The sequence below is a fragment of the Oncorhynchus mykiss genome, chromosome 19 (assembly GCF_057628025.1).
Source record: "Oncorhynchus mykiss isolate SJ-2025 chromosome 19, ASM5762802v1, whole genome shotgun sequence".
Taxonomy (NCBI): domain Eukaryota; kingdom Metazoa; phylum Chordata; class Actinopteri; order Salmoniformes; family Salmonidae; genus Oncorhynchus; species Oncorhynchus mykiss.
Genome location: NC_143040.1, coordinates 30,881,495 through 30,902,715, shown reverse-complemented (window position 1 = coordinate 30,902,715; position 21,221 = coordinate 30,881,495). Strand labels below are relative to the sequence as shown.

At 39.6% G+C, this 21,221-nt stretch overlaps 1 protein-coding gene across 1 annotated transcript; it reads left to right on the top strand.

Annotated features, from left to right (window-relative positions):
- Positions 1-14,725: 14,725 nt before the first annotated feature.
- On the top strand, positions 14,726-20,514 carry LOC110497491 (uncharacterized). Its single transcript, XM_021573621.3, has 2 exons — positions 14,726-14,894; positions 19,693-20,514. Exons 1-2 carry the CDS (start codon positions 14,750-14,752, stop codon positions 19,818-19,820), a joined length of 273 nt encoding a protein of 90 aa, XP_021429296.1. The 5' UTR covers positions 14,726-14,749; the 3' UTR covers positions 19,821-20,514.
- The last annotated feature ends 707 nt before the right edge of the window (positions 20,515-21,221 follow it).

Below are 21,221 nucleotides of genomic sequence, written 5' to 3'. Positions count from 1 at the left end.
ACCATGCTCAAAAGGATATTCAAATCAAATTGTATTTGTCACATGTGCTGAATACAGCAGGTATTCTGTGAAATGCTTACTTGCAAGCCCTTAACCAACAATGCAGTTCAAGAAATAGAGTTAAGAAAATGTTTACTAAATAAACTAAAGTAAAAATGTTTAATAAAAAGTTAGCACAATAAAATAACAATATTGAGGCTATATACAGGGGGTACCGGTACCGACCGAATCAATGTGTGGGAGTACAGATTAGTCGAGGTAATTTGTACATGTAGGTAGGGATAAAGGTAATAAAATGCATAGATAATAAATAGCGAGTAGTAGCGGGGGGTCAATGTAAATTTTCTGGGTGGCCATTTGATTCATTGTTCAGCAGTCTTATGGCTTGGGGGTAGAAGCTGTTAAGGAGCCTTTTGGACTTAGACTTGGTACTCCGGTACTGCTTGCCGTGCGGTAGCGGAGAGAAAAGTCTATTACTTAGGTGACTGGAGTCTTTGACAATTTTATGGGCCTTCCTCTGACACCGCCTAGGATATAGGTCCTGGATGGCAGGAAGCTTGGCCCCAGTGATGTACTGGGTCGTAAGCACTACCCTCTGTTGCGCCTTACGGTCGGATACTGAGCAGTTGACATAGCAGGTGGTGATGCAACTGCTCAGGATGCTCTAGATCAGGGGTGTCAAAGTCAAATGGACGGAGGGCCAAATAAAAAAATCAGCTACAAGACGAGGGCCGGACTGTTCGAATGTTCATTGAAAAATTTTTAAATGACGCATATAGTCTAGTGAACCTAATTGAACCTACTGAAAACCTAACAAATATATTACAATATGATCAGATAAATAAAGCAATATTTTCTTATGGCTCTGTCAGTAATCTTTAATTTTCAACAGACACAAAAGACAAATTTCCTTTATATAAATATCCCCATAACATGAACATTAAATGAAAGAAACCGGTATTCAAGGCACCATCAGTAGACTATATTTTCTATTTTAGCAAAAGTGGGCAAAATTTACTTCAAAGAAAAAACAATAATAGCAATTTTCTATCATCCACTCAACTGAAATATTTTTAAAATATAATTGGATTGAAATACAAAAAAATAAAGTGCAAAAATCTATTAATCAAAAACAACACTTTGTTTAAGGAGAAGTAACATGCAGTGAAAACAAATATTAAATTTTAACTTTTAAACTTGAACTGAGTAAAAACTCTAAATATGTGATTGCACAGTAATGTTCACTTGTTTGAGGTTGAGGGTGATACTTGGTGGTGTCCCATCTTTTCCACAAGTTCATCAATGTTCGGGGTAAGGCTCTGAGCTGAAGAAATCCTCAGAATTGAGTGGAGGTGTTCAGCAGTAAGTCGACTTCTGTGTGATGTTTTGTTCAGGTTCATCAAAGAAAACAGTTGTTCACACAGGTATGTGCTGCCAAACATAGACAACGTTTGAGCAGCCTGGATGCGCAGCTGGGGCATTGTGCCGGGGAGGAAACGGGCGAACTCCGCAGCACCCACTGCCGCATATTTTGCCCTCAGTGCATCATTGCATTGGAGGTCAATCAACTCCATTTGGAGGTTTGGTGGTGAGCTTTCCACGTCAACAGCAAATGGGTTACCGAGCAGTTCCAACCTGCTTTTTTGTGCTTCAAAGTCAGCAAATCGGCGTCGAAAGTCAGCGGCAAGCATACCTATTTTATCAGCCAACTGTGTGCTCGGGAACGCACTGGTAGAGAGCTTCTCTTTCATGGTCTGGCAGCTGGGAAAGTGGCTCAAATTTTCTTTCCGCATCTGCGTCTCCCACAGAGTCAGTTTGGTTTTAAATGCCTTCACTGTACTGTACATATCAGAGATGACACGATCCCGACCCTGCAGCTGCAAGTTTATTGCATTCAGATGACTCGTAATGTCACACAGAAAAGCCATTTCACACAGAAACATTTCGTCTCGGAGTTGTGTTGTGTCTTTCCCTTTGCTGTCCAAGAACAGACAAATCTCCTCACGAAGCTCGAAACATCTTTGAAGCACCTTTCCCTGGCTTAGCCATCGCACCTCTGTGTGATAAGGCAAATCACCATGCTCCGTTTCTAACTCCGTCAGAAATGCCTTGAACTGGCGGTGATTCAAACCTTTGGCTCTGATAAAGTTAACTGTGCGCGTGATGATGCTCATTACATGCTCCATTTTCAAGGCTTTACCGCACAACGCTTCCTGGTGTATGATACAATGATAAGCTGTCAGCTCACCTGTCGCGTTTTCCTCTTGCATCTTTTCCCGTATCTTCGCCACCAGTCCGCTCCTGTGTCCACACATCGCAGGTGCTCCGTCGGTTGTCAAACCCACGAGTTTTTCCCAAGGCAGCTCCATCTCATTTACACATCTTGACACCTCTTCATACAAATCATGCCCCGTAGTTGTGCCATGCATAGGACGTAAAGCCAAAAACTCCTCTGTCACGCTTAGGTTGGAGTCCACTCCGCGGATGAAAATTGACAACTGGGCAATGTCAGAAATGTCGGTGCTCTCATCCACAGCCAAGGAATATGCAATAAAATCTTTTCCCTTTTTCACAAGCTGCTCTTTTAGATTGATGGACAACTGGTCTACTCTCTCGGCAATGGTGTTTCTGCTCAGACTCACATTTAAAAAGAGTTGCCTTTTTTCTGGGCAAACTTCGTCACAAACTTTAATCATGCAGTTTTTGATGAAATCCCCCTCCGTAAATGGCCGGGCTGATTTAGCGATCTCTTCTGCCAAAATAAAACTGGCCTTGACAGTTGCGTCCGCGTGTGTGTCCGCGTGTTTCGTTTCATAATGTCGTCTCAGATTATACTCTTTCAGTACCGCCACACTTTCTCCACACAGAAGACACACAGGTTTTCCAGCTACCTTCGTGAACATATACTCCGACTCCCACCTTGTTTGAAACCCCCGGTTCTCAGTATCCACCTTCCGTTTTGCCATTTTTGATGGGTATCTGAAAGTTAATTTTACTGTGATGCTGACGACTGCTGTGCCAATAAATATTGAAATGAAGCAGCCTACTGCTCGGTGCGTCACCTTTGCATTGTGGGAAATGTAGTATTGGTGCGTGTAAAAGATCTGCGGGCTGCCGGCTTGCTGCGGGCCGGTTCTAATAATAAATCAAGATCATCCCAGGGGCCGTAAAAAACCTTCTTGCGGGCCGGATGTGGCCCGCGGGCCTTGACTCTGACATATGTGCTCTAGATGATGCAACTGTAGATTTTTTTGAGGATCTGGGGAACCATGCCAAATCTTTTCAGTCTCCTTAGGGGGAAAAGGTGTTGTTGTGCCCTCTTCATGACTGTCTTGGTGTGTTTGGACCATAATAGTTTGTTGGTGATGTGGACACCAAGGAACAGTCTCAACGTCAACAGTGAAGAGGTGACTCCGGGATGCTGGCATTCTAGGCAGAGTTGCAAAGAAAAAGCCATATCTCAGACTGGCCAATAAAAAGAAAATATTAAGATGGGCAAAGGACAAAGGAACTCTGCCTAGAAAGCCAGCATCCCAGAGTCGCCTCTTCACTGTTGACATTGAGACTGGTGTTTTGCGGGTACTATTTAATGAAGCTGCCAGTTGAGGACTCGTGAGGCATCTGTTTCTCAAACTAGACACTAATGTACTTGTCCTCTACCTCACTTGTGCACCGGGGCCTCCCACTCCTCTTTCTTTTCTGGTTAGAGCCAGTTTGAGCTGTTTTGTGAAGGGAGTAGTACACAGCGTTGTACCAGATCTTCAGTTTCTTGTCAATTTCTCGCATGGAATAGCCTTAATTTCTCAGAATAAGAATAAATTGTTTCAGAAGAAAGGACTTTATTTCTGGCCATTTTGAGCCTGTAATCGAACCCACAAATGTTGATGCTCCAGATACTCAACTAGTCTAAAGAAGGCCAATTTTATTGCTTCTTTAATCAGAACAACAGTTTTCAGCTGTGCTAACATAATTGCAAAAGGGTTTTCTACTGATCTACTGATTAGCCTTTTAAAATTATAAACTTGGATTAGCTAACACAACTTGCCATTGGAACACAGGAGTGATGGTTGCTGATAATGGGCCTCTGTACACCTATGTAGATATTCCATTTAAAAAATCTGCTGTTTCCAGCTACAATAGTCATTTACAACATTAACAATGTCTACACTGTATTTCTGATCAATTTGATGTTATTTTAATGGACAAAAAATGTGATTTTCTTTCAAAAACAAGAACATTTCTAAGTGACCCCAAACTTTTGAGCTGTAGTGTATATTTTATTTTCCACCCATCTACCAATAAGTGCCCTTTGCGAGGCATTGAAAAACCTCCCTGGTCTTTGTGGTTGAATCTGTTTTTGAAATTCAGGGACTTTACAGATAATTGCATGTGTGGGGTACAGAGATTACGTAGTCATTAAAAAAATGTAAAACACTATTATTGCACACACAGTGAGACCATGCAACTTATTATGTGACTCCTGATCTTATTTAGGCTTGCCATAACAAAGGGATTGAATACTTAATGACCCAAGACATTTCAGCTTTAACCTGTCTACGATACTGGTTCCCAATTGGGAATCAACCCTCCCACGTGCAGCTGGAACGGTGGCGCATGGAACGCAAAAATATTCTTAAAAATATTTAACCTCCACACATTAACAAGTCCAATAGCTCAAATTAAAGATAAACATCTTGTTCATTTAGCCAGCAAGTCAGATTTCTAAAATGTTTTACGGCGAAAACATAGCACATATATATGTAAAACCACCACCAGACACAGCTCATTTCAATAGCCAAAACATGCAATCAACAAACGCAGGATTAAAAAATAAATCGCTCACTAACCTTTTGAAAATCTTCATCAGATGACAGTAATATGACATATTACACAGTACATATTTTTTTTTTTCAATAATATGCCATTTATATCCATAAATGTCCATTTACAGTGAGTTCACCTTCAGAAATTACTCAAAAACGCCCGCAGGAAATCTATGTAGCGCGGCAAGATAACGTAAAATAGACATCATAAACTTTGACTAAATATACATGTTCTACATATAGTTAGAAAGATACACTGCTTCTTTATGCAACCGCTGTGTTAGATTTATTTTTAACGTTACAGAAATCGCACACTATTCCATATTGTGAGACAGCGCTCAGTTCCAAGCTACATTTCCACGTAATGTTGGAGTCAACAGAAACACAGATTTAAGCATAAATATTCCCTTACCTTCGATGGTCTTCGTTCAGAATGTCTTAGAAGGCTTCATACTTACCCAATACATCGTTTGGTTTCAAGTCTTGCGTCTTTGTATTAGCTACTGCTAATAACATCAGCTGAAATGCACCCAAAACGTCCTCTGGTCCGGATAAGTTGCGCATCAAAACTTCAAAATTACACATTATATGTCGACTAAACAGGTCAAACTAAGTGCAGAAGCAAGCTTTATGATGTTTTAGACGTGCAAAACAAACTTCAATTCAATCGCCCATCGTCTGCCCTTCTCTTCAGTGCTGGAAACAAAGGAATGACTGTGACCAATTCGCGCCCATACGCACAGCCTATTCTCTCGTGGCACGCACTAATTTCACTCCCATAGGGTCAATTCTCGCGCGATTTGAACGGTTTGAAGCTCTAATGAAAGAGGACATCTAGCGGAAGAGATAGAAAGTGTCCCCAGAATCATAGCTGGTTGGGAAGGGTGGGGGCATGACGTCAAAGTTGCTCCAACTTTCATGGCCACAGAAACTAGTTTGGAAGAATGCCTGCCCTGTGAGTTCTGCTATACTTACAGACATAATTCCAACGGTTTTAGAATCTTTAGAGTGTTTTCTATCCAATAATAATTTTTATTTGCATATATTAACAATTTTTGAAAGATTTTTTTTCCAGTTTACTAGGGGTACCCAATCTCTCCAAAGGGGGCGTATGTCTGCCATATCCTCAACAGGTTTGTATTCATTTGTAAAAAGAAATTGGGAATTGATCCTCAAATGCTCGTTGTTTGCAGTGATTAGTAATGTGTCATTCTATATGTCAAAAAGTCACCCTTTTATCTCCAAACCTCCCATTGTTATTGTGCAATGAGCAGTCAGTATGCTGGCTGATACAGGCTGTACAGTACTGTAGCTGTCTTGCAGTGCTCTCTTTCACTCTCTCTCTCTCTTGCTCTCGCTCTCTTACTCGCCTCCCCCTCTTGAGGTGTTTCCTCTCCCTCACACTCTTGCATATCAAAAAGATAGTTTGACCATCTGTAGACTATAATTTGAGACTATCCAAAGTGTGACCTGAGAGAAATATGAATACCTTGTCCTTACCTGGCTCTATGCCTGTTTTATGATATTGTTATACACACTGTCTGAGAGATTGTATTGGTTTACACAAAACATTTTCTATATATTTTCTAGCAAGGGGTTTAGATATAGTACCGGTCAGTTCTGCCTCCTATGTAATGTGCGAGACCATTCTTACCCTTTCCCCTGATTCCATTCCTAGTTCTTCCTGACGGTCTCACTTACTAAGATTCTCTCCAAAGGGCTTGTTGGTGGGAGTGTGACTGCACATTACATTATGAGCTACTGGCTGACCACTGGTTATTTCTTCTCTCAATGGGCCACGTTTTTACCTCTGATTTTCAAGGATCACTATCCTCTCTCCCGGTTTCATTAAGGTCTCTGGTGGTATGGCCTTGGAAATATTTCTGTTTCTACATGAACGGTCTACTCAAAGTGTATGAGAAGTTGAATTGAAATGTATATAAAAATGCCATATGATCTTGCCATAATGACCCATTTCTTTGTGTTTTGGTAATGTATTTGGCTAATACTTTAGTTCAATTTTCACTTTTCTTTATTCAGTTTCTCATTGAAATAAAATCTATTTGCAAGAGACCTAGCTATTGAACATGATCGGAGGGGTCAAGTAGTTTCTATTAGTGTGGACTGTGTGTAAGGAAGAGTTTCTGTAAACTCATGCCATGCTCTTCCAATTAGGGCAAGGTCATGGCTAAGGGCCAACCAACCAGTTAAATTAGGGAGAGGAGCAAAGGGTTGCTCTTGTGTAATATAACAAGGAATGGAAAAGGAGTGTGGGGGTCGATGTGGGATCTATGACATCATAGAGCCTCATCTGCATGCTCATGTTTATTTACCGGATTTAATCAAATCCATCTCTGTATGATCTACTGCGCAACATAAGTTGAATTAGAACTCTCTCTTTCTCTCACTCACACACAAAAGCTGTGCAGTAGACATAACTGTGTTCACAGTTAATGTACATGTGTTGTGTTTTTACCCAACTACCAGCACATACTTTGCGGCTGTCACAAATCGAGATACCGTTATCTTTTGTAAATCATGTGTTAAAACCTCTTAGAGCTACCCCCTACTTTTTTTCAATTTCCTCCCGAAGACATACCCAAATCTAACTGCCTGTAGCTCAGGCACACTAAGGATATGCATATTCTTGGTATCATTTGAAAGAAAACACTCTGAAGTTTGTGTAAATGTGAATTGAATGTAGGAGAATATAACACAATAGATCTGGTTTAAATAATACAATAAAAAAAACATACTTTTTTTATTTTTATTGTTGTATCATCTTTAAAATGAACAAGATAAAACAAACATTCAGAAGGATGATGGGAACAATTTCAGTAAAAAACATAAAGAGGGCAACAGTACTTGTGCAAAGTTTCAGAATGATAACTTCCAAAATGAGTGTGCTTACATGACATTTATCATGAAGTCACCCAGGTGCCCCATACAAGTAGCCTAAATGTACCCAAGTGTCCAAATTGGTGAAGTTATACATTTTGAATGGAATAACTATATACAAAATACCAAAATGGTATTCTAACTCCCCCCCCCCCACCCCCCACACCAAAAAATGGAGAACAAACATGAAATATATATATATACATTTACAAAATAACACTTTCAATATTTGGAAGACCCTCAGTCCTCTACACAATATTATGCTGCTGATGCCAGGTGCCATAGCACATCCATGCCTGCAGAAATACATTTGGGCAGATGAACACCACTTGTGGCAGGAGCTGGATGAACCAGCTTCAGTGGGGGATGAACACCTTGGCACTGGGGGCTCCCATTCGGAGTCAGTGTCACTGTGAAAGAAAGTGTTCAGTTAGAATAGTTTCACATATGAGCCCTGTATCAACAGGTATAATAAACAGATATATATAGAGTACAGGGAACATAAGGTTGAATATATTATTATAGACCTGCTAGATCAACTGTCTCATTTATATTATGACATTTCAGCTAGATCTACTGTCTCTATTATATTATGACAGACCAGCTATATCTACTGTCTTCATTATATTATAACAGACCAGCTGTATCTACTGTCTCCATTTCACTTTGGCCATTGTTGTGGGCCTGCCCTCCCCTCAACAGCCTCAAATAGGCTATTTCATTTCACAAATAATATTTTATATTATTAATTTCATACAACGGCATTAGCATGAGAAGAACTTACCAGTCCAAAACGATGTCCTCTCCCGTTCAAAAAATATTCCTCTATTTGAGAATCGCTAAATTAATCGTCCTCGATCAATTTCTTCTAAAATTGTGTGTACATCTGTATATCTAGATTTAGCGTTTCCTGACTTAGTCGCCATACTGATTGATATATAAACAGCTGAATATGCACTTTACCAAAACAATGCTGTGCGCAACATGCGTTGCTCCTTCCGGTATGAATCGTCAATGGCGAATGAACCTCTTTACGCCAGAGTTTACTACATGGGTTGGTCTTCCAACACATAAACATTACATATTGCCGTTTACCTCAGCTCATTGGCTATCTACCCAGCTAGATTTCAAGACGATCAGTGGTCATTGGGTTAAAATAGAGTCAATCAACGAAACAGCGGGCAAATCATTGGTGCACAATGATGTCATTACTTGTCTTCAAATCGGTTTCTTTCAGTCAATACGTCCTGCGAAATGACCCATCAGGTTGGGTTGTGTTATAAACAAACCAGTTGATTGCAATGAAACCAAACATGACTGGAAAAGTCACGTTTTGTGTATGTATTTACCTCGAACGTGTCGTCGAAAATGGAATGAGACGGAATTCACGACACAAGCGGTTTACAAAATGTTTCATGTTAGGCTATAAAAATGGATTTTATCAAACAAAAAACCATTCATTTTCTAACAATGAACATTGGGATTGCAAACAGAGGAAGATCGTCAAAGGTAAACTATTTATTTTATTGCAGTTTGTGATTTTGTTACGCCTGTGCTGGTTGAAATAGTTTTTTATGGGGCTCTATCCTCAGATAATCGCATCGTATTCTTTCGCAGTAAATCCTTTTTTAAATCTGACAACGCAGTTGGATTAGCAAGATTCTAGGCTTTCGAAACATGTGAGACACTTGTATTTTCATGAATGTTTAATATGACTATTTATGTAGCGATCACCGTATGTTGTCGAATTTCATCCCGCTACCGGGTTCCGTGCGCAGAGAGGTTAAAGGTAGAGTCAGTGATATGACATAGATGCAGAAAGTAAACAGCATAGTGGATAAATTTCCGCATCAACCAAGAGCGCTAAAGCGCGAAGATCAACTTCTCCGTTGTTTTGGTGCCCTGGCTCATCTGCTCCTGGCAACATAATTTCGCTGAGTTTGCCTTGAAAAGGGGCAATTAACAGTTGCTATATCAATTTTTAGACACCTTGACTCTTTCACATTTTGTTACGTAACAGCCGTATTTAAAAAATTCTAAGTCCTCATCAATCTACACATAATACTTCAAAATGACAAAGGAAATATATATATAATATTTACATTAGTATTCAGACCCTTTAGTCAGTACTTTGTTAAAGCACCTTTGGCAGCGATTACAGCCTTGATACTTCTTGGGTATGAAGCTACAAGCTTGGGACACCTGTATTTTGGGAGTTTCTCCCATTCTTCTCTGTCTTAGAAAGACATTATAAAGGTACCCTTCACAAAAATTGTTATCACCCTTTCTCAGCAGGCTTTCCTGCTGAGGCTAGAGTCAATGAGGCCCACCTGGGGCATGAAGAGGGCAGAGCAGCTGGCAGACTACCAGTGCCAGGCCGGATACCTGGGCATCGCCACCGCGCTCTCTGCCATAGACAGATCGCCCTCCAATATGGAACGGACCTCCAGCAGAACGTCAGCAGGTAACCTCTCTGAAGAACTGATGCTCAATAGCTCTCAATAGCCCTAAGATCAAATCAAATCAAATGTATTTATATAGCCCTTCGTACATCAGCTGATATCTCAAAGTGCTGTACAGAAACCCAGCCTAAAACCCCAAACAGCAAGCAATGCAAGTGTAGAAGCACTAAGACCATACTTATTTCTGTCATTCCTTAAGAGAGACTGAATTTGCATCTTTTATTTATTTTATTTTAAAGGATCACTTTACTCAAAATGTCTTTTGGTATTTAGTCCAATGTTAATAATCTTTTTTTTTAGCATGTCATGTTTTCGAGATCATAGGCACTGAGCACTTCCACTGTAGCCAGGACAAACTTATTTTCACAATTTTTTTTACATGATGAAGTAGAATCATGTTGAAAAATTATGTTAACATTTATAATATTCCTTTATAATATTCCTAAAACATAAGTTGAAAATTATACTGTTGCTGCTTCCTGTTGTCATGTATTATTAAATATACTGTAGCCGAGTGTCAAAACACCGGTTTTACATGTCCAAATTCATAAATAATATGCTAAAATAAGTTGTGATATTTTGAAGACCAAAACATAAAAATGACTCCCTACTGTATACACACGTGTCACACTTGTGTTCAGATTACTTGTATTTTGGTAAATTAGTAACTGCACATACATAGGGTTGTGGTCGTCACAAAATTTCATCAGCCGGTGATTGTCAAGCAAATAACTGCCAGTCTCACGGTAATTCACCGTCAATTAACATAAACACATTTAGCATCTTCTGGTTTCCACATCTTCTGGCTTACAAGCCACTGATGAAGACCTTTGGAACATCTACATTTTAAAAAGTCTAATAATTCCATGTAGTATAGCCTAAACCTTCACAATAAATTCATTATTTATTTTAGACAGGTCTAAAAAAACATGATATTTTAGAAAATGTAGTCTCTTTCAGAAGAACAGAATAGCATACTGTGAGTTGTCCTTATGTTAGGTACTGAGCTGGCTATGCCATATGGCTGTTGGCTACACTAGTTCATTTAGCAGATGAGATGTTCTTAGAATTCCATGGCATTATTGTATAGTATAAAGAATGCAATCGAATAAAATAGAAAGGTTATTTTCTCCAAACGATTTGAGGGAGTGAGCACATGTGGCTATTCTGTGTTGATAGGTTAACAAAGAAACAGGTGCTTAACTGCTTAATTTAGAGTTACTAATGTAACTTTAGTTATGATATGTTTGGATTTTTAATGCATTCTAAGGCTGCATGATGCGACCTCTAATGATGATTTGAAAAAAGTTGCATGAAAGGCATGAACTCTGCTTTTTGTGCAGGCTTCATCAGTCTCTCTCTCATTCACAATTTGACAAGCACTTGATAATGCCTCGAATTTCCCAGCGTTATCCCCTTTGTGTGGCTGTAATGCCCCCTAAAAAATCCATTCCATTTGCGGCCAGTGGCCGTTATGATCATAATTTCCTTCTCCCTGCATGCTGCTTGCTTCGAAGCACATCTCACTCACATGGCTCTCTGTCACGCACAACAGTAGGCTATAAGCGTGAATGTTCCATTAGCTGGAAAACACCATTATCAAAAGTGACTGCAAATTATGCATGCAATGCTTTTATTATAAAGGTGCATTTTTATGGAGAAAATCTTCCCCAAACTTCAAACTCACATGCTGCGTATACAGTGCATTGCGAAAGTATTCGGCCCCCTTGAACTTTGCGACCTTTTGCCACATTTCAGGCTTCAAACATAAAGATATAAAACTGTATTTTTTTGTGAAGAATCAACAACAAGTGGGACACAATCATGAAGTGGAACGACATTTATTGGATATTTCAAACTTTTTTAACAAATCAAAAACTGAAAAATTGGGCGTGCAAAATTATTCAGCCCCTTTACTTTCAGTGCAGTAAACTCTCTCCAGAAGTTCAGTGAGGATCTCTGAATGATCCAATGTTGACCTAAATGACTAATGATGATAAATACAATCCACCTGTGTGTAATCAAGTCTCCGTATAAATGCACCTGCACTGTGATAGTCTCAGAGGTCCGTTAAAAGCGCAGAGAGCATCATGAAGAACAAGGAACACACCAGGCAGGTCCGAGATACTGTTGTGAAGAAGTTTAAAGGCGGATTTGGATACAAAAATATTTCCCAAGCTTTAAACATCCCAAGGAGCACTGTGCAAGCGATAATATTGAAATGGAAGGAGTATCAGACCACTGCAGATCTACCAAGACCTGTCCGTCCCTCTAAACTTTCAGCTCATACAAGGAGAAGACTGATCAGAGATGCAGCCAAGAGGCCCATGATCACTCTGGATGAACTGCAGAGATCTACAGCTGAGGTGGGAGACTCTGTCCATAGGACAACAATCAGTCGTATATTGCACAAATCTGGCCTTTATGGAAGAGTGGCAAGAAGAAAGCCATTTCTTAAAGATATCCATAAAAAGTGTTGTTTAAAGTTTGCCACAAGCCACCTGGGAGACACACCAAACATGTGGAAGAAGGTGCTCTGGCCAGATGAAACCAAAATTGAACTTTTTGGCAACAATGCAAAACGTTATGTTTGGCGTAAAAGCAACACAGCTGAACACACCATCCCCACTGTCAAACATGGTGGTGGCAGCATCATGGTTTGGGCCTGCTTTTCTTCAGCAGGGACAGGGAAGATGGTTAAAATTGATGGGAAGATGGATGGAGACAAATACAGGACCATTCTGGAAGAAAACCTGATGGAGTCTGCAAAAGACCTGAGACTGGGACGGAGATTTGTCTTCCAACAAGACAATGATCCAAAACATAAAGCAAAATCTACAATGGAATGGTTCAAAAATAAACATATTCAGGTGTTAGAATGGCCAAAGTCAAAGTCCAGACCTGAATCCAATCGAGAATCTGTGGAAAGAACTGAAAACTGCTGTTCACAAATGCTCTCCATCCAACCTCACTGAGCTCGAGCTGTTTTGCAAGGAGGAATGGGAAAAACATTTCAGTCTCTCGATGTGCAAAACTGATAGAGACATACCCCAAGCGACTTACAGCTGTAATCGCAGCAAAAGGTGGCGCTACAAAGTATTAACTTAAGGGGGCTGAATAATTTTGCAAGCCCAATTTTTCAGTTTTTGATTTGTTAAAAAAGTTTGAAATATCTATTAGATTTAGTGTCTTGATGAGTTTTTTTTAAATGTAATTTTCCCAAATGGTGTGAGATGAAAATGCAAGCTTGTGTGAGGTAGTAACACAAAGTGGCCACATTAGGGAAATGTGCACATTGTAAAATAGTTTAGTATGGCAAAATGATTCAACATGCCAACTTTGGATGATAGTATACACTGAGTATACAAAACAGAACACCTGCTCTTTCCATGACAGACTGACCATGTGAATCCAGGTGAAAGCTATGATCCCTTATTTTGAGCTCACAAGTGGCACTGCATCTCAGTGCAAGAGGCGTCACCCTGTTTCAAATCCAGCCTGTATCACATCTGGCCGTGATTGGGAGTCTCATAGGGTGGCGCACAATTGGCGCACAATTGGCGCACAATTGGCGCACGTTTTGTGTATGTATTTACCTCGAACGTGTCGTCGAAAATGGAATGAGACGGAATTCACGACACAAGCGGTTTACAAAATGTTTCATGTTAGGCTATAAAAATGGATTTTATCAAACAAAAAACCATTCATTTTCTAACAATGAACATTGGGATTGCAAACAGAGGAAGATCGTCAAAGGTAAACTATTTATTTTATTGCAGTTTGTGATTTTGTTACGCCTGTGCTGGTTGAAATAGTTTTTTATGGGGCTCTATCCTCAGATAATCGCATCGTATTCTTTCGCAGTAAATCCTTTTTTAAATCTGACAACGCAGTTGGATTAGCAAGATTCTAGGCTTTCGAAACATGTGAGACACTTGTATTTTCATGAATGTTTAATATGACTATTTATGTAGCGATCACCGTATGTTGTCGAATTTCATCCCGCTACCGGGTTCCGTGCGCAGAGAGGTTAAAGGTAGAGTCAGTGATATGACATAGATGCAGAAAGTAAACAGCATAGTGGATAAATTTCCGCATCAACCAAGAGCGCTAAAGCGCGAAGATCAACTTCTCCGTTGTTTTGGTGCCCTGGCTCATCTGCTCCTGGCAACATAATTTCGCTGAGTTTGCCTTGAAAAGGGGCAATTAACAGTTGCTATATCAATTTTTAGACACCTTGACTCTTTCACATTTTGTTACGTAACAGCCGTATTTAAAAAATTCTAAGTCCTCATCAATCTACACATAATACTTCAAAATGACAAAGGAAATATATATATAATATTTACATTAGTATTCAGACCCTTTAGTCAGTACTTTGTTAAAGCACCTTTGGCAGCGATTACAGCCTTGATACTTCTTGGGTATGAAGCTACAAGCTTGGGACACCTGTATTTTGGGAGTTTCTCCCATTCTTCTCTGTCTTAGAAAGACATTATAAAGGTACCCTTCACAAAAATTGTTATCACCCTTTCTCAGCAGGCTTTCCTGCTGAGGCTAGAGTCAATGAGGCCCACCTGGGGCATGAAGAGGGCAGAGCAGCTGGCAGACTACCAGTGCCAGGCCGGATACCTGGGCATCGCCACCGCGCTCTCTGCCATAGACAGATCGCCCTCCAATATGGAACGGACCTCCAGCAGAACGTCAGCAGGTAACCTCTCTGAAGAACTGATGCTCAATAGCTCTCAATAGCCCTAAGATCAAATCAAATCAAATGTATTTATATAGCCCTTCGTACATCAGCTGATATCTCAAAGTGCTGTACAGAAACCCAGCCTAAAACCCCAAACAGCAAGCAATGCAAGTGTAGAAGCACTAAGACCATACTTATTTCTGTCATTCCTTAAGAGAGACTGAATTTGCATCTTTTATTTATTTTATTTTAAAGGATCACTTTACTCAAAATGTCTTTTGGTATTTAGTCCACTGTTAATAATCTTTTTTTTTAGCATGTCATGTTTTCGAGATCATAGGCACTGAGCACTTCCACTGTAGCCAGGACAAACTTATTTTCACAATTTTTTTTACATGATGAAGTAGAATCATGTTGAAAAATTATGTTAACATTTATAATATTCCTTTATAATATTCCTAAAACATAAGTTGAAAATTATACTGTTGCTGCTTCCTGTTGTCATGTATTATTAAATATACTGTAGCCGAGTGTCAAAACACCGGTTTTACATGTCCAAATTCATAAATAATATGCTAAAATAAGTTGTGATATTTTGAAGACCAAAACATAAAAATGACTCCCTACTGTATACACACGTGTCACACTTGTGTTCAGATTACTTGTATTTTGGTAAATTAGTAACTGCACATACATAGGGTTGTGGTCGTCACAAAATTTCATCAGCCGGTGATTGTCAAGCAAATAACTGCCAGTCTCACGGTAATTCACCGTCAATTAACATAAACACATTTAGCATCTTCTGGTTTCCACATCTTCTGGCTTACAAGCCACTGATGAAGACCTTTGGAACATCTACATTTTAAAAAGTCTAATAATTCCATGTAGTATAGCCTAAACCTTCACAATAAATTCATTATTTATTTTAGACAGGTCTAAAAAAACATGATATTTTAGAAAATGTAGTCTCTTTCAGAAGAACAGAATAGCATACTGTGAGTTGTCCTTATGTTAGGTACTGAGCTGGCTATGCCATATGGCTGTTGGCTACACTAGTTCATTTAGCAGATGAGATGTTCTTAGAATTCCATGGCATTATTGTATAGTATAAAGAATGCAATCGAATAAAATAGAAAGGTTATTTTCTCCAAACGATTTGAGGGAGTGAGCACATGTGGCTATTCTGTGTTGATAGGTTAACAAAGAAACAGGTGCTTAACTGCTTAATTTAGAGTTACTAATGTAACTTTAGTTATGATATGTTTGGATTTTTAATGCATTCTAAGGCTGCATGATGCGACCTCTAATGATGATTTGAAAAAAGTTGCATGAAAGGCATGAACTCTGCTTTTTGTGCAGGCTTCATCAGTCTCTCTCTCATTCACAATTTGACAAGCACTTGATAATGCCTCGAATTTCCCAGCGTTATCCCCTTTGTGTGGCTGTAATGCCCCCTAAAAAATCCATTCCATTTGCGGCCAGTGGCCGTTATGATCATAATTTCCTTCTCCCTGCATGCTGCTTGCTTCGAAGCACATCTCACTCACATGGCTCTCTGTCACGCACAACAGTAGGCTATAAGCGTGAATGTTCCATTAGCTGGAAAACACCATTATCAAAAGTGACTGCAAATTATGCATGCAATGCTTTTATTATAAAGGTGCATTTTTATGGAGAAAATCTTCCCCAAACTTCAAACTCACATGCTGCGTATACAGTGCATTGCGAAAGTATTCGGCCCCCTTGAACTTTGCGACCTTTTGCCACATTTCAGGCTTCAAACATAAAGATATAAAACTGTATTTTTTTGTGAAGAATCAACAACAAGTGGGACACAATCATGAAGTGGAACGACATTTATTGGATATTTCAAACTTTTTTAACAAATCAAAAACTGAAAAATTGGGCGTGCAAAATTATTCAGCCCCTTTACTTTCAGTGCAGTAAACTCTCTCCAGAAGTTCAGTGAGGATCTCTGAATGATCCAATGTTGACCTAAATGACTAATGATGATAAATACAATCCACCTGTGTGTAATCAAGTCTCCGTATAAATGCACCTGCACTGTGATAGTCTCAGAGGTCCGTTAAAAGCGCAGAGAGCATCATGAAGAACAAGGAACACACCAGGCAGGTCCGAGATACTGTTGTGAAGAAGTTTAAAGGCGGATTTGGATACAAAAATATTTCCCAAGCTTTAAACATCCCAAGGAGCACTGTGCAAGCGATAATATTGAAATGGAAGGAGTATCAGACCACTGCAGATCTACCAAGACCTGTCCGTCCCTCTAAACTTTCAGCTCATACAAGGAGAAGACTGATCAGAGATGCAGCCAAGAGGCCCATGATCACTCTGGATGAACTGCAGAGATCTACAGCTGAGGTGGGAGACTCTGTCCATAGGACAACAATCAGTCGTATATTGCACAAATCTGGCCTTTATGGAAGAGTGGCAAGAAGAAAGCCATTTCTTAAAGATATCCATAAAAAGTGTTGTTTAAAGTTTGCCACAAGCCACCTGGGAGACACACCAAACATGTGGAAGAAGGTGCTCTGGCCAGATGAAACCAAAATTGAACTTTTTGGCAACAATGCAAAACGTTATGTTTGGCGTAAAAGCAACACAGCTGAACACACCATCCCCACTGTCAAACATGGTGGTGGCAGCATCATGGTTTGGGCCTGCTTTTCTTCAGCAGGGACAGGGAAGATGGTTAAAATTGATGGGAAGATGGATGGAGACAAATACAGGACCATTCTGGAAGAAAACCTGATGGAGTCTGCAAAAGACCTGAGACTGGGACGGAGATTTGTCTTCCAACAAGACAATGATCCAAAACATAAAGCAAAATCTACAATGGAATGGTTCAAAAATAAACATATTCAGGTGTTAGAATGGCCAAAGTCAAAGTCCAGACCTGAATCCAATCGAGAATCTGTGGAAAGAACTGAAAACTGCTGTTCACAAATGCTCTCCATCCAACCTCACTGAGCTCGAGCTGTTTTGCAAGGAGGAATGGGAAAAACATTTCAGTCTCTCGATGTGCAAAACTGATAGAGACATACCCCAAGCGACTTACAGCTGTAATCGCAGCAAAAGGTGGCGCTACAAAGTATTAACTTAAGGGGGCTGAATAATTTTGCAAGCCCAATTTTTCTGTTTTTGATTTGTTAAAAAAGTTTGAAATATCTATTAGATTTAGTGTCTTGATGAGTTTTTTTTAAATGTAATTTTCCCAAATGGTGTGAGATGAAAATGCAAGCTTGTGTGAGGTAGTAACACAAAGTGGCCACATTAGGGAAATGTGCACATTGTAAAATAGTTTAGTATGGCAAAATGATTCAACATGCCAACTTTGGATGATAGTATACACTGAGTATACAAAACAGAACACCTGCTCTTTCCATGACAGACTGACCATGTGAATCCAGGTGAAAGCTATGATCCCTTATTTTGAGCTCACAAGTGGCACTGCATCTCAGTGCAAGAGGCGTCACCCTGTTTCAAATCCAGCCTGTATCACATCTGGCCGTGATTGGGAGTCTCATAGGGTGGCGCACAATTGGCCCAGCGTCTTCCAGGTTTGGCTGGGTTAGACCATCATTGTAAATAATAATTTGTTCTTAACAGACTTGCCTAGTTAAATAAAGGTTACTTGTTTTTATGTCACTTGTAAAAATCCACTTCAATCAGTATAAATGAAGGGTAAGAGACAGGTTAAAGCATGACTTTTAAGCCTTGAGACAATTGAGACATGGATTGTGTATGTGTGCCAATCAGAGGGTGAATGGGCAAGACAAAAGATTTAAGTGCCTTTGAACGGGGTATGTGCCAGGCGCATCGGTTTGTGTCAAGAACTGCAACACTGCTGGATTTTTCATGCTCAACTGCTTCCTGTGTGTATCAATGGTCCACCACCCAAAGGACATCCAGCCAACTTGACACAACTGAAGGCAGCATTGGCGTCAACATGGGCCAGCATCCCTGTGGAACGCTTTTGACACCTTGTAGAGTCCATGCCCCGACCAATTGAGGCTGTTCTGAGGGGGGGGGGGGGGGGGGGGGTGCAACTCAATATATTAGTAAGGTGTTCCTAATGTTTGGTGTACTCTGTGTGTGTTTCCCACTCACAAACTATTGCAACAATGACATGTATTTCTTGCTCATTTAATATTTTGAGAGTAAAAAAAATGCTCTCAAACAGATTGGAGATTCTATTGTGCCTGAATTTTCAGTATCATGCATCATCATCACTGTTTTTGCTCAGTACTGAAAGTGGCTGCTGATATGCACCATTTTATATGAACAAATATTAAAATATAGTTTTTGAGTGATCTATCCGTGTTTAAAGTGCACAAAATTATAACAATTGCTCACAGCTGTTTTTGTTTTGTTTTTTCCCCCATGGATTATATTCAGCTCACAAATGTCAATTGTGATGTACTGTAGTACTCAAATGTACATGGCACATATCTTTTTACATTGAGGAAGTTCAATTTGGGAGAAGGTAGTACATAATTTGTGTGGTAAAGTAATACTAGTATGTATTTTTTTTTATTTTACCTTTATTTAACTAGGCACGTCAGTTAAGAACAAATTTTTATTTTCAATGATGGCCTAGGAACAGTGGGTTAACTGCCTGTTCAGGGGCAGAACGACAGATTTGTACCTTTGTCAGCTCGGGGGTTTGAACTTGCAACCTTCCGGTTACTAGGCTACCCTGCCGCCCCAATGTATTAGTGGGTGTATTAATGTATTAGTGATAGTATGTAAATTAGTAGTAGTATTGACCCCTGTTGTCTTGTTGATTCTTCAGGAAAGATCCCCAGGCCTGGCAGTACCAACCACCACCACAGTGCCAGGGCATCATATGCTATCGCTATCACCGCCACACCCCTACCCAGGCATGCCAGTGCGGCAGCGTCCCGGGCAACCTGGTCGTGAGAGCTGTGCTCAGGAAGGAGCACCATTCCCCAACTCCCCCACCTCTTCCAATACCTTACCAATAAGGCAATACTTGCTCCTAAACACTCATCAAAGGTCAGTTTGACATTCTTCCCCCAGATGGTTAAGTTGAGTTTGTTAGGAGTGTCCTACACAATAAAGGATCTGTGTCAGAGAGGTGCGAAGCCGGAAAGTGGTCACACTTTGTCGAAACTAAATCTCCATTGTGCTCTGATCATGCACTTGTCCAGTAATTCTGCTTTAGCACACAATACTCGTAAATAAAGGGATCTGACACTGACTGGCTGTTTCCCAGATGTAGAATAAGCCTCGAAGAACTTTCAATTGAGCTTTCAATGTATTTTTTTTTCCCTTGGAGAATACTTTTTAGTCCAGGAGTAGGTTTAAGTTGGGTCCGGGAAACCAGTCCTATATGATGTAAGAATGATATTGTGTTGCCGTTATACAACCGTTCTCATAAAACTGTGTCACTATTGCTATCCAGGACCAACTCTAGCTGCTATAAAGTATTGTGAACTGTACTTCTGTTGTAATGGAAGATACAGCCTGGCTATATCTTGTCACAACAGAACTGACTGGCTCAAACGTATTAAGAAGGAAAGCAATTTCATAAATTAACTTTTAAGAAGGCACACCTGTTAATTGAAATGCATTCCATTTTTTGGTTACTACATGATTCCATATGTGTTATTTCATAGTTTTGATTTCTTCACTATTATTCTACAATGTAGAAAATAGTAAAAATAAAGAAAAAGCCTTGAATGAGTAGGTGTTCTTAAACTTTTGACCGGTAGCTAATATGGTTCAGGTATAATAAAAAAATATATATATAATTTATATATTTTTATATATATATATATATATACAAACACCGAACAGAAAATAAACACCCACGCAACACAGGTGGAAAAAGGCTACCTAAGTATGAATCTCAATCAGAGACAACTAACGACACCTGCCTCTGATTGAGAACCATACCAGGCCAACCTCAAAAACCAACATAGAAAACGAACATAGACAACCCATCCAACTCACCATACTAAAACAAAGACCTAAATAAAAGAACTAAGGTCAGAACGTGACAGGTGGTGCCTATCAATATGCTTAGTGAATAGAGTAAGTACTAAGTATGCCATGCTGTATTTCCACTCTTGTGAAATTTTTTCAAGTGGAACTTTTCATCAATGTTTCTGTTATTGTTGTGTTACATTATGATGAATAATGAGAGAGAGAGATATTTGTGTACTAGTAAAGCTTTTTTAGAATATCATGGGAGAATTAGTCATATTTTTTTTTTATTGTGATCCTGTGCAAATTTCTTGACGTTTTCCAATAAAGCTGCTTGTTGCCGCACCACTCATGTCTGTCCGTGGTCAAAGG

Bases quoted from the DNA above. Each gene is read 5' to 3' on its own strand.
- LOC110497491 (XM_021573621.3), top strand. From the start codon at position 14,750: ATGAGGCCCACCTGGGGCATGAAGAGGGCAGAGCAGCTGGCAGACTAC. The intron at 14,895-19,692 runs GTAACCTCTCTG...TTGATTCTTCAG, and splicing joins CTCCAGCAGAACGTCAGCAG to GAAAGATCCCCAGGCCTGGC.